The sequence below is a fragment of the Ursus americanus genome, chromosome 8 (genome assembly GCF_024610735.1).
Source record: "Ursus americanus isolate L20-20 chromosome 8, mUrsAme1.1.p, whole genome shotgun sequence".
Lineage (NCBI taxonomy): Eukaryota > Metazoa > Chordata > Mammalia > Carnivora > Ursidae > Ursus > Ursus americanus.
In genome coordinates, this window is record NC_142134.1 from 40,348,362 (window position 1) to 40,362,489 (window position 14,128).

At 44.2% G+C, this 14,128-nt stretch overlaps 1 protein-coding gene across 1 annotated transcript; it reads left to right on the forward strand.

The window, feature by feature from the left end:
* The first annotated feature begins 1,949 nt into the window (after positions 1–1,949).
* On the forward strand, positions 1,950–13,621 carry SPINK2 (serine peptidase inhibitor Kazal type 2). Its single transcript, XM_045815937.2, has 4 exons — positions 1,950–2,101; positions 2,944–2,996; positions 11,187–11,296; positions 13,295–13,621. Exons 1-4 carry the CDS (start codon positions 2,044–2,046, stop codon positions 13,338–13,340), a joined length of 267 nt encoding a protein of 88 aa, XP_045671893.2. The 5' UTR covers positions 1,950–2,043; the 3' UTR covers positions 13,341–13,621.
* Positions 13,622–14,128: the final 507 nt, after the last annotated feature.

Below are 14,128 nucleotides of genomic sequence, written 5' to 3' on the forward strand. Positions count from 1 at the left end.
TAAGCAGAATAGGAAGGGGGGAGTAATAATTTTTTAAAAAGATTTTATTTATTTATTAGAGAGAGAGAGCGCGCATGAGCAGGGGGAGGGGGAGAGGGAGAGGGAGAAGCAGACTCCCCATGGAGCAGGGAACCCAATGTGGGGCTGGATCCCAGGACCCCGATCATGACCTGAGCTGAAGTTGGACGCTTAACTGACTGAGCCACCCAGACGTCCCTACTAACTTTTATTTATGGTCAGGAAAGGCATTTCTGATATGGGGCTGTTACAGAGATGGAAGGGAAGGAGGAAGCTATGTAGATAGCTAGGCAGAGGGACCAGCAAGTGCTGAGGTCCCTGGGTGGGAGCAAGGAGGCCAGTGTGGTTGGGAAGAGGGAGTCATGGATGAACAGTTAGACCAGCAGAGGTTTCGGAGGCCATAGTAAGGACGTTGGCTTTTACTCCTAGCAAGGTGGGAGACATTGGAGTTTTGACTGACCCTCAAAAGACATTTTGGAAGCCTCGTAGGCTTCCTGCCCATATCTGGCTTCCTGTTTATAGCAAAACTCATAAGAGTTATCTAAACTCTCTGTCTCCACTTTCTCACTTCATTCCTTTCTACCCTGGCTATTTGGGCCCTGGACCCCATCACTTCTCTGAACTAGTCCTTATGAGGGCCATCAGTGACTACGTCTTGCTAAAGCCCATGACCATGCTCAGTCTGCCAAAGTCTCAGCCTCACAGCAGCTAGTGACATGGTCACAGCACCTCTCCAGTGTTCCATAACCCCGACTCAAGCCTGGTTTTCTTCCTCCTTCACAGCTTTCTTCTCCACATGGGTCAAACCTCTGGATCCAGGAGGGCCCCAGGGCTCTGATCTGGACCGCAGCAATACTCTCTCTCTGGGCACTGGATCCATGATTCTCAAATACCTTTGATATGCTGATGTTTTCTTCATTTGCAGCTCCAGCTCCAAATCTGTAATTCCAACTGCCTTGTCCACATGTCCACTGGATCTCTGATAGGCATTGTTTCCAAATGTTCTTCATCACAGAAATGGCACCATCACTTCTCCAGCTGCTCAGAACGGAAGCCTAGCAAGCATCCTTGGTTATTCCCTTCACTCCACTTGGTTCTGCCTCCTAAGTAAATCTGGAATCTGACTTCTCACCAGCGCACTGCTACACATTAATTTAAGCCACCATCAACTCTTGCCTGGATTACTGCAAAAGCCACCTAATTTGTCTCCCTGCCTCTGCTCTTAAATATCTCCTGCCCATTCTTCACCAATCTCTCAAAACATATGCAAGATCAGGGGCATTCCCAAGCTTAAAATCCTCCACTAGCTTCCTGCTGCAAACAGGACAAGTCCAAATTCCTTCTCAGGCCTACACCGTTTCCACCTCCCTCCCCCTTCCCTCTCCTTCAGCTAGGCTCCAGCTGAAACACAGAGCTGGCTCCCACTTCTGGATCTCTGCAGAGATCCAGGCTTTGCCTTGAGCCTGGATGACTTGTTCCCATGGTCTTCACCGGGCTTCCCTCTTCTCACCCTTCAGCTTTTAGCTCAAATGCCACCTCTGAAAGGCTTTTCCTGACCTCCCCGTGGAAAGTCGTCCCCTTCTCCCACCACTCTCTAGCACTTAATTTGAGAAATTATTGCGTGGATTCATTTGGTGTTTCCTGACTCACCCCATCCCCAACACCTACACTAGAAAACTTCCCGAGAGCAGAGAGCAGGGACCTCCTTTGTTTAGTCACTGCCTCAGACAGAGGAGGTGCTGAAGAAGTAAGGGTTGGCTGACAGAGCCCCTAAAGTTGCTCCCCAGGGCTCTTAAGAGATTCTTGTTTGCTGCAGGGAGAGATCTTGCCCTTAATTGCTCACTCCCATCCTGGGCAGGATGGGAGGTGGGGGTTAACAACCGCCCCTCCCCTCCTGTAGCCCCTCCCCCCGCCCACCACACCCCTTCCCCCCAGCCTGCAAGTCGCCGGTCCGACCCGGGCGCGCGGTGCTTGTCGCGCATCACGGGAGCAGGCCGCGATCTGACGGCTGGCCTCGGAGGGAGCATGGCGCTCCTGGCCGTGCGCTTGGTGCTGTTGTTGCTCCTGGCCGGGGACTTGGCAGGTAACGCTCACCGCTCGCCAGGCTTGGTCGGCCAGGAGGGCGTCGCGGGGTGCGGGGCAGTGTCGGAGAGTGGGTCTGGCCCTCGGCTACCCACCCCGGATCCTGGCCCCCTGGCGGCCCTCCGCGCACCCGTTACTGGCGGTTCCCGCGGCCTGCGGTCGTCTAGGAGCGCGAACGTGGGGGGCGTGCAGGGCTGGGTGGAGCCAGCGATGCTCTTTCGTTCTTGCTTGGCCTTGGCTGCAGGCTCCAGTCACTACCTTCGTAGTGACACCCTGCTGTCTGCTCTTTCTCTCTTGAAGCGGATTTTCTGGAGCCCAAGATCAGAAGTTGGTTTTTTATGGACACAGCGGCCCCACTGAACGTCTGCAGGAGATGAACAGGAATTAGGGCTTGTGAATGCCAAGTGCGTCAGGCACTCTGAGGCTTATGAGAAAGGGGCTTTAGTCCAGCCAGACTTGACACCCATTTGAAAATGGAGTTAAAACCGTAGCACCTAACGTTAAGTTTTGCGTTTTCTATCCTGAGCCACAGAGGAGAATAATATCGTGAATTAGTAAGAGTTATTTCTCTTTTATTCCATAGCTCCGAAGTTCTTTCTCAAGCAAGCGTGTCAGGGTGGTCAATTACAGAACCTGTACCAAATGTTCCTTCTGTTGCGCCTGCCAGGAGAGGTCCAGAAAACAACGGAACTCCCTTCTTTGGGGGTGCGGGGGTGGGCGACGAGGGCTGCTCAAAGAAGCTAGGCATCTGAGAGAACAGAAGCACAAGCTGGATTTTAAAAGCTCCGTAAGAATAAGAATTGACCTTAATCACGTACTTTAAGGTCTGTCTTCTTCTTGCAGCCTCTTTGGACTCTTTGAACTCTGAGTTTGACCAACCTTCAGAATACAGAACAGTAAGTAGGAAACCCCTTGTGTTGTTTCCGCTAATACAGTGAAGCCCAAACGGTTTGGGTTGGGGCTAGTTTTCAGGTCTGACCTGCCACTCTTTTTTTCTTTTTTTAACCTACCACTTTTGAAACTGTTGACTGCCCCTTCAGAAATCAGATTCCAAGGCAGGCCTTTTGATGCAGATCAGAATTGTAAATTTTGGTTGAAAATAGCTCAGTCCTTGAAGGCCTCAGCACTTTGTTTCCTTTAATAGTTTCTTTGATGATTCAAAAGGTCCTTGGTCTAATGGTTATGTCTTGTACTAGACATTTCATGAACATTATCTAAGTAATAATGTCCACAGAGTGTCCTTACTACAGCCTGTCTTTCCACCTGTAGCTTCCACTGCTATCCCATAGCTTGTGCTCTGATATCCTTATGCTACTGCCACACTGTTTTTTGTTTTATTTTTATTACTATTTTTATTTTTTATTTATTTATTTTTTAAAAGATTTTATTTATTTATTTGACAGAGAGAGACAGCCGGAGAGAGAGGGAACACAAGCAGGGGGAGTGGGAGAGGAAGAAGCAGGCTCCCAGTGGAGGAGCCTGATGTGGGGCTCGATCCCAGAGCACTGGGATCACGCCCTGAGCCAAAGGCAGATGCTTAACGACTGCGCCACTGAGGCACCCCTTTATTACTATTTTTAAAGCTTTATTCATTTTAAAGATTTTAATTATTTATTTGTCAGAGAGAGAGAAAGAGAGCTAGCACAGGAGCAGAGGGAGCAGCAGGCAGAGGCTGAGCAAGGAGCTGAATGTAGGACTTGATCCCAGGACCCCGGGGTCATGACCTGAGCTGAAGGCAGATGCTTAACCGACTGAGCCACCCAGGTGTCCCATGATTTACTTATTTTACAGAGAAAGAGAGGGTATGGTGTGAGGAGGGGCAGCAGACTCCCTGTTGAGTGGGGAGCCCAATATGGGGCTCCATCTCGTGACTCTGAGATCATGACCTGAGCTGAAACCAAGAGTTGGATGCGTAACTGACTGAGCCACACAGACACCTCTATTTTGTTTTGTTTTTATTTTAATCGCAGAGTAGTTAACATACAGTGTTATATTAGTTTCAGATGTAGTGCCACACTATTCTAATTACTGTAGCTTTGTAATAAGTTTCAAAATGGGGAAGTGTGAATCCTCCAACTTTTTCTTCAAGATTGTCTTGACCATTCAGGGTCACTTGCATTTCCATATGACTTTTAAGATCAGTTTGCCAATTTCTGTTGCAAAAAAGGCAGTTGGAATTTTTGATAGGGATTGCATTGAACCTGTAGATCCATTTGGGGAGTATTGCTATCTTAAGAAAGTTAAGTCTTTTGATCCATGAATATGGGATGCCTTTTCACTTATTTAGATCTTGAATTTCTTTCAACAATGTTTTGTAGTTTTTGGTGTTTAATTCTTATACTTCTTTTGTTAAATATATTCCTAAATATTTTATTCTTTTTAATGCTTTTATAAATGGATCTTTTTTCTTAATTTCGTTTTCAGATGCTTCACTGCAAGTGTATAGAAATACAATTGGGTTTTGTATATTGATCTTGAATCCTGCAGCCTTATTGGACTTTTTTTTAAGTTTTAATGGTTCTTTTTGTGTTCTTCAGACCTGTCTATATGAAAAGATAAATTTTAAATAAATCAGAAATAGTTTTATTTCTTCTTTTCCATTCTGATGCTTTTTATTTATTTTATTGCTTAATTGTCTTTGCTAGAATATTCGGTACCATGTTGAATAGAACAAGTGAAAATGGATGTCCTTGTCTTATTCCTAATTTGGGGAGAAAAGCATTCAGTTTTATGTTTTTTACCCTGAGCTACAGAGGAGAAGAATATCATGAATTAGTAAGAGTTACTTTCATCACTAAGTATAATGTTAGCTGTGAGGTTTTTATAGATGTTCTTTATCAGGTTGAGGAAGCTCTCTTTTCTGCTTAGTTTGTTGAGTGTTTTTTTTTTTTTTAAGATTTTATTTATTTATGTGACAGAGAGACAGCCAGCGAGAGAGGGAACACAAGCAGGGGGAGTGGGAGAGGAAGAAGCAGGCTCCCAGCGGAGAAGCCCGATGTGGGGCTCCATCCCAGAACACTGGGATCACGCCCTGAGCCGAAGGCAGAAGCTTAACGACTGAGCCACCCAGGCGCCCGTTTAGTGTTTTTATTATGAAAGAGTGTTGGATGCTCCTTTAACTTAAACTGCTTTGCTCTCAGTTTAACACTTAAACACTTCCCTTACCACTGTGCCTTTGGTTAGTCTGTTTTATTTCCTTGAGGCGGACATTCTCCCAAACCTCTCTAATATAAATTCTATCTACCACTATGTGTATTTCTTTTTAAAAAATTATTTCATTTTATTTTTTATTTGTTTTTTTTCCATGTGTATTTTTTATTTTCCTACTGTACACACTAAACTTCTTACAGGCAGGACTCAATTTGTCTTTGTATTTCTCTAACATCTGTCTTAAAACCTATTTCATTTATTGAGTAAACAAATGAGGGAATATATTTGGTAAAGTATTTAAGAACCTTTCAAAAGAAAAGATTGAGAGTATAAAGCTCAGAGAATTACTTGGAAGCATATCACATCCTTCTACAAAAATTAAATTGATTCTAAGGAATAAGTAAAAATGTGATGTGGCCCTCTTCCAGAATGAGAGCATCTTCTAAAGCTCTGAGGAGCAGTCTACCATGGGTAAACTCTCTTCTATAGTTGACATGTTGTGGGGTGTAATTCAGAGCCTCTGTAGATGGTGAACCGGTTCTGAATTTTTTTCCTCTGTCATAAATTTGGGGAGCTGAATAAAACTAAAGGTTAGTGGGAGCATAATTTATTAATGAAATTATTTGACCTCATTGATAAGAGTGAGAAGTATTTGTTCATAAAACCTCATGTCTCAGAGAAACATGAGAGAAAGTCCAGGGAGTAATCTGAATTTAATAAAGTTAAATGGTGGCTAGCCACAGCTCGCTTCGAAATCATGAGAATTAGGCTGGAAACAGACAGGAGTACCAACATTGTCTTCCAGCTGGGTAGATCCCTTGGGGGGTCTGAGAGACATCAAAGGTCTTCTGCTAAAAAAGCAAAGCGAGGAGCGCCTGGGTAGCGCAGTCGTTAAGCGTCTGCCTTCGGCTCAGGGCATGATTCCGGAGTCCTGGGATCGAGCCCTGCATCAGACTCCTCCGCTGGGAGCCTGCTTCTTCCTCTCCCACTCCCCCTGCTTGTGTTCCCTCTCTGCTGGCTGTCCCTGTCAAATAAATAAGTAAAATCTTTTAAAAAAATTAAATAAATAAAAAAGCAAAGCAAAGCAAAACAAACAAAACTTCCTTACCAGCCCGTTAGTGCTCCTCAAACCCATCTAGTAGTCATTCTTTGAGACGAAAGCATTTGAAAACAAAAACCCCTAAGATCTGCAGGCTAAACAGATTGATTGTGATGAGTTACTTGTTTATCTAGTCAGTCAGAGAGTGGGCATAGGCAAGATACGTTTTGGTTAAAAAAGGGAAGGCAGGAAAGGTCTAGAGCAGGGGTTCTCTGAAGCTGTGTGCCAAATTGTGTGTCTCGGTGTGTTCTCCTTAGGCAACATACATAGTCTAAGGGGACTGGATGTCAAGATGACTGGGAACCGCAGTTCCTAAACCCAGTCCTGGTGGAATCAGAATTCAGGGGCCTGTAAGACACATGGATTCTAACCCTGGAGATTCTAATTGAGTGGGTCTGGCATGAGGCCCCAAATCAGTGTTTTCTTTTTTTTTTTTTTTTTTAAAGATTTTATTTATTCGACAGAGACAGAGACAGCCAGCGAGAGAGGGAACACAAGCAGGGGGAGTGGGAGAGGAAGAAGCAGGCTCATAGCGGAAGAGCCTGATGTGGGGCTCGATCCCACAATGCCAGGATCACGCACTGAGCCGAAGGCAGACGCCCAACCGCTGTGCCACCCAGGCGCCCCTAGTGTTTTCTTGTTTTCTTGTTTTGTTTTTAAGTTTTTATTTAAATTCCAGTTAGTTAACATTCAGTGTAACATTAGTTGCAGGTGTACAATATAGTGACTCGGCACTTCCACACATCACCTTGTGCTCATCACAAGTGCCCTCCCTAATCCCCTTCATCTATTTCACCCTCCCCATAACCATCAGTTTGTCCTCTATAGTTAAGATGTTTCTTAGTTTGCCTCCCTTGCAGTTTTGTTTTGTTTTCCCTTTGCTTGTTTGTTTTGTTTCTTAATTTCCACATGAGTGAAATCATATGGTATTTGTCTTTCTCTGACTTCTGCTTCGCTCTCTAGCTCCATCCATGTCATTGCAAACGGCACTGAATCAGTGTTTGTAACAGGCTTCTGAGGTGACATGCACAGGTAGGCTGCGTGGGTCCACTGGGGCTCGTTGTTAGCACTAAACACTGAACACCTTCCACTTAAGCAACTCACAAATGACTCTCTCCTTCCTCTCTGGACAGTTCCCGCAGCTTAATGCTCACTCAGGGGCTGTAGATAGCCTACTCTCTTGTCTGCCAGTAGACTATTTCCCATCAGTGAAGTTGTGTTCATACCAAGACGTACGTGTGTGTGTTCACAAGCCTGTTATGGCAGTCACCAGTCTTATTTTAACCAAAGATGTAAGGACAACATAAACATGAGTGTAAAGAAATAAAGTCATAGTTTATATGAGGACTGAATTGAATGCTTTTGAAAGACCTGCTAAAAGACAAATTGCTAAAAAAATTTAATGTTGAATTAGGTGTAGGTGAAACAACTATAAATAATTGGGGCAAGATTTTAAAAAATTTTATATTACATTGTTTTAAATTCTCACTGTATTTTTTTTAGGATTTTATTTTGTAATTTCTACACCCAACGTGAGGCTCAAATCCCAACCCCAAGATCAAGAATCTCATGCTGTACCGATGGAGGCAGCCAGGCACCCCTTAAATTCTCACTGTATTTTAAAATAGTGGTTCTCAGCCAGGGGCAGTTTTGCCCTCCAGCAGACATTTAGACTGTTGTTTTTGATCATCGTGACTGGGGAGATGATACTGGCATCTAGTGGATAGAGAACATCCTACAACACATAGGGTAGCCTCCCTCCCCAAAGAATTATCTGGTCCAAAACGTGAATTGTGGTTGAGAAATCCTGTTTTAAAGGAACCAAAACAAGAAAGCATGTGTGGACTTATTATGGGTATCATTTTTGCAGTGATAGCACATAGAACTCTTAATTACAGTTGACCCTTGAACAGAGGGTGCTGACCCCCTCTCACATAGTCAAAAATCTGAGTGTAACTTTTGACTCCAGAATTTAACTGCTCATAGCCTACTGTTGACCAGAAGCCTTACTGATAACACAAAGAGTTGATTAGGGGCACCTGGGTGGTTCAGTTGGTTAAGTGTCAGACTCTTGATTTCGGCTCAGGTCATGATCTCAGGGTCATGAGATCATGTCCTGCATGGGGGTCTGACCTGGGTGTGGAGTCTGCTTAAGATTCTCTCTCTCTCCCTCTGCCCCTCCCCAATTCCTCCCTCTCTCTCCTTCTCTAAAAAAAAAAAAAAAAAGCGTTGATTAATACATATTTTGTATATGTGTTACATCCTTATCTTACCTGTGTTCTTATAAGTTAGAGAAAAGAAAATGTTATTAAGAAAATCAGAAGGAAGAGAAAATACATAAGGAAACAAGAAAGGCAGAGAAAGGGGGTCGGTCACTATCTGCTGTGGGAAGAACTATAATTTTCAACAGGATGGTCAGAGCAGACCTCAATGAAAAGCTGTCATTTGAACAAAGACTTGAAAGAGGTGACAGAGTGAAACGTATTCTTCAAGGGTTTCATGGGTCAGTGTCTCAGATTTCATTGCATTTACCAACCTCACCACTGTTTGCTGTAGAGACAAATTAGTTGAGATCCATGGGTATAGCTTAGTTGAACAAAATATAGTCCTATTTAATATCACTTTGCTTCTTTTTAACTGGAAAATAAGAATATTTATATTTGAGAAAGTTTCAGTAATCTGGATCTGTGGATTTAAACCCATGTTGTTCAGGGTCAGCTGTAGTTGAAACATTCAAAGGAAAGGTCTTATCTCTTTTATCAGTTAGGATTAGATTCAGCTGCAAGTAACAAAGATTTAAAATAGTGTGTTGCCATCCTAGACTGTGGCCTTTATCCTCCTGGTCTATCAGATAAAGGTTAGAACTCCATGCACACAGCAGCAGGATGGAGGAATAGACAAAGAAAAAAAAATATGGGGGGAAACAAAGGACAGGTATCTGCTTTCTTTTAAAGGATGTTCCCAGCCACTGCACAATAATTCCATGTATATCCCATTGGCCTTACCTTAATCATATAGTCCTGCCTAGCTACAGGGAAAGTTATCTTATAGTAGCGTTACAGGCGGCCATATGTTTCTTACTTCCAAAGGTTGGCAATTTTGTTTTTCATCTATATGTTTTATAATAAATGTTTAGGATATATATACTTTTTTGTTATTGGTTCCTTGATTTAATTGACTTTATCAATTAAATGACCAACTACCACTTGTCCCAATCTCATTGGATAAGAGGGCACCCACTCTGCCTGTGAGAGCGGCCCTACAAGGCATCCATCACCTTAGTGAGCCTTGGGGAGCATATCAGGCTCCTAAATGAGGGCTGAATGGAGGATGGAAAGAGTCAACAAAACCTCTTTTACTTTAGAGTTTGGCCTCTGGCCAGCACTGTTTAGGTCTTTATAAATCCACGTAATATCAATAGAAACATGTATTTATTCAGAGGGCTAAAACAGGGTGACTTCTTTTGTTTTGAAGTGAGGAAAAGTGATCACCATTTACTAAAACAAGTATATATATAAATGTAAGTATATGAAACAGAAATATAGCGGCCATATATTTGACCTTTGTTAAAGTGAGACTCTGCACACCATAGTCTGATCCCTGTGACCACGTCTAGTCCTGGCCCTGCTGGAGATTAGCAGCTATGAGCAAGACATATTATCTGTCTGGCCTCAAATCCATCTAATCACAGGATTGAGTTCCATGACCCAATACCAGTCTCTTAGGGCTGCCATAATAAAGTACCACAAACCGGGGGGGGGGGGGGCTTAAACAACAGAATTGGATTGTCCCACAGTTCTGGAGCCTGGAGGTCCTAAATCAAGGTGTTGGTAGAATTGGTTCCTCCTGAGGGCTGTGGGGAGAATCCGTTCCATGCCTTTCTCCTAGGTTCTGGTAGTCCCACGTGTTCCTTGGCTTGTAAATGGCATGCTCTGTGTCTTCACGTGATCTTCCCTCTGTGACTGTATGTCCAGATTTCTCCTTTGTATAAGGACACCAGTCATATTGGATTAGGGTCCATTCTGCTGACCTCATGTTAACTTGATTCCCTATATAAAGACTCTATGTCCAACAAGGTCACATTCTGAGGTACTGGTGGCTATGACTTTGACATCACTTTTTGAGTGGGTACAATTCACCCCATAACAACCCTAAGGAAGGTCCGATTATGAACCTGCTGCTTTCTTTGGTGCTGTTGGTTGCATGCCAGGATCTTAAAGGTCCAGACTAGAAGGTTAGATTCCTGAGTTGGTCTTGACATTATGCCACGGGATTAAGGTGGAATGTAACAAGATTAATGTGGAGATAGTAGTAAAGTGCAAGTGACAAAGCTAGAGGACTGGAAAGTGGGTATGGCGGCCTGTCTTGGACTTTCATTTAAAAATCAGCCAGACTGGGGCACCTGGGTGGCTCAGTCAGTTGGGCGCCTGACTTTTGATTTTGGCTCAGGTCATGATCTCAGGGTCATGGAATCGAGCCCCGCATTGGGCTCTGCATTGGGCATGGAGTCTGCTTGAGATTTGCTCTGTCTCCCTCTCCTTCTACCCCTCCTACCTCCCCTCCCTTTCTAAAAAAATAAATAAAATTAAAAAATAATAAATAAATAAAAATCAGCCAGACTGAGGTCCTTTTCTTTCATAGTAGGTGTTAAACCACTGCTTCAATGTTGCATCTGGTTTTTGCATTAGAAAAATCTTTTTTGTGTGTGGAAAATAGAAATATTTTTGTAGGATGTTTCTAGGAAATCTAGGAGACTTGGGACTTAGTCTTTCCCTCAGCTATTTTGTGATACGAATGTCTTAGTTGGGTAATTTCTGTCTTCCTTTCTCTTTTCTAGCCAAACTGCAATCAGTATAAATTACCAGGATGTCCCAGAGACTTCAGCCCTGTGTGTGGAAGTGACATGTCCACTTATCCCAACGAGTGTACTCTGTGTATGAAAATCAGGTAACATAATTTTACAGTTAGAGACCAGTCAAGTTTTCTTTAGTCCTTTTCTTGATTTTTTTTTTAAAAGATTTTATTTATTTATTTAACAGAGAGAGAGACAGCCAGTGAGAGAGGGAACACAGCAGGGGGAGTGGGAGAGGAAGAAGCAGGCCCATAGCGGAGGAGCCCGATGTGGGGCTCGATCCCAGTACGCCGGGATCACGCCCTGAGCCGAAGGCAGACGCTTTAACGACTGCGCTACCCAGGCGCCCCCTTTTTCTTGATTTTTGATTACTTAGGAAGTAGCAACTCTTTTCTTGGTTGTAAGAATCAAATGTGACATAGTAGTTCTGTTTTCAGACTGACATTCAGAAAGACAGAATCCTTCAGTGCATTTTCCAGGTCAAAGTTAGAGAATGGCGTTTGTGATTAACCAACTACAGGCCAGATAGTCAGGTTATGTTGCTATCCATGGATGGGCAGTTTCCCCAAATTAAGAGTATATTTAATGATTAAACTGTGTGAAATATTAAAGTCTTCATTTAATTAATTAGTTTATTTTTTTATTTTTAAAGATTTTATTTATTTGTCAGAGAGAGAGAGCAGGGGGAGAGGAAGCAGCAGGCAGAGGGAGAATCAGGCTCCCTGCTGTCCAAGGAGGCTGATGTGGGACTCGATCCCAGGACCCCGGGATCATGACCTGAGCCAAAGGCAGACTTTTAACCAACTGAGCCACTCAGGCATCCCTTTATTTTTTATTTAAAAAAAATTTTTTTAAGTAGGCTCCACACCCAGTGTGGGGTTTGAACTCACGACCCTGAGATCAAGAGTTGTATGTTCCACCAACTGAGGCGGCCAGGTGCCCCTCGAATAGTCTTTTAAATTCAGAGGGCATGTGTAGGTATCCTGTGCACCCTTCATTATGAGTTGGACATAGGTCTTAATAATTCTAGCTGGGGGAATACTAAGTGGTACGTGTTACACCTGATGCCCTTCATGGCACCCACAGGTGACTGTGACTCCTCCCACAGGGGTGAAGCAGGGCGGATCACAGGATTAAGGCACGTTTCAAATAACCATGTAGGTCCAATCTTTAATTCATGAATTCCTCAGTTTACTGCAAACTTTATCACACAAGTTAGTCACACAAGCAAGTTAGTGGAGGGAATTAACGAGCCGCTCTGAAGAGGACCTGGGAGGGAGGTGTCACAAGGCGAGCAGTGAGGCACCTGGCGACAAGCGTGGCCTGGATTTCAGGTGGGTCGCCTTCCGTGCTGACAGAGCCTGCAGCAGCGTCTGTCTTGACACCGCGTGTTTACACCTCCAGCTCGGGTGGTTGGTCAGCCTTCAGAGGTCTGCTAGACAGCGCCTTCATTTAAGGGTCTGCTTGGTTGGGTGTAACAGTCGTACCCAAGAGTCTCTGCCACACCGGCTCGGTCCACTTGGTCTTACCATAGATGTTTGCAAGCAAGTTTTTACTTCTCTGTTGGTCACAGAGCTAACGTGTATGGGCACACTCTAAGTCCTGCATCAGACATCGACAATGGGGCACACTCTAAGTCCTGCATCAGACATCGACAATGGGGCACACTCTAAGTCCTGCATCAGACATGGACAGCGAATATGGGAGTTCACACTGGCCCTGAGACTCCCCCTTGTCTTACTCTAGCTTAGCCTAATGTCCATAGCACGGAGGAATCACAAAGTATCACACCATGACCAGGTATGCTGCTTCGTATTTCGGGGGTCCCTTCTCTGATGTCAGTCTTTGGTGAGTTACCTAGGTCTTCTCACAGTGATTTTTTGAGGTTAGTGCCCTGTGCCCTAGGGTTAGGGAAAAGGCAAAGTTGAGGCTTTCACACTCATTGTTTACCAGATTTAGCTTTAAAAACGATTAAGTCAGCATCCCTTAGAAGGAATCTAATGTGTAATGACATGGGTCTTTTTGGTGCAAAGAGCGGGACAGTTCCAGTATGGTGGGTAATAAGTGTGTCTTTATGGTTGTTCAATTTGCAGGGAAGATGGTCATGATATTAAAATAATCCGGAGTGGACCATGTTGATGGAGCAGTTTATAGAAGAGAACTCGGAGGAGCCACCTTCCACAGTATGCTAGATGAATTCCATTTCCCCTTTTCTCTTTCCTGTGTTCCTTTGCATGGGATTTGTTAGCCCACATTTTCTGAGAGGAGGTGTGGAAGAGAGCTCTGTGCAGTGACTGATAATTAAAACAAACACTAAAAAATCCTTGTTTCTTGGCTTTTGCCCCTTGAATTAAGCTTATTGCCCAGGTGCCTTTGTGGATTGCTTGCTTTAGCTAGAATAAAATCAGCATTGTCTTCAAGTACTGCTGTTCTCTGTTCAATACCCATTCTTACTCAATGGCCTCCTGGCGGCTCTTCTCTCAAAGGTGACTTTCATAAGGGCCAAGTGGAGTCATTGTTGAGAGGGCAAGATTTATTCTTCCCCCTTCCTCCACATCTTTCATGGTGAACGTAGAGGTGCCTGGACAGTGTCCTGCACAGGGTGCATACCCGTGAGATACTTGGAGCTGATTGTAACCTGAGCTCGTAAAGTCACAGAATCATGCAGGTGGAAATATTTCCTAGTTTCAGTGTCGTCTTTCACTAGTTTCCCATAAGGGTTAATGCAGGTATTTGGCTTTTTCCTCCTTCTAGAGCAGTGGTTCTCAACTCCAGGGCGATTTTCCCCCCAGGGGACATCTGGCAGTCTGTCTGGAGGTAGCTTTGGTGTCCCAGTTGAAGGGTGGGCACCGCTGACATCTAGTGGGTAGATGCCAGGGATGTTGCCAACCGTCCCACAGCACCCAGGACAGCTCCCAACGACAAAG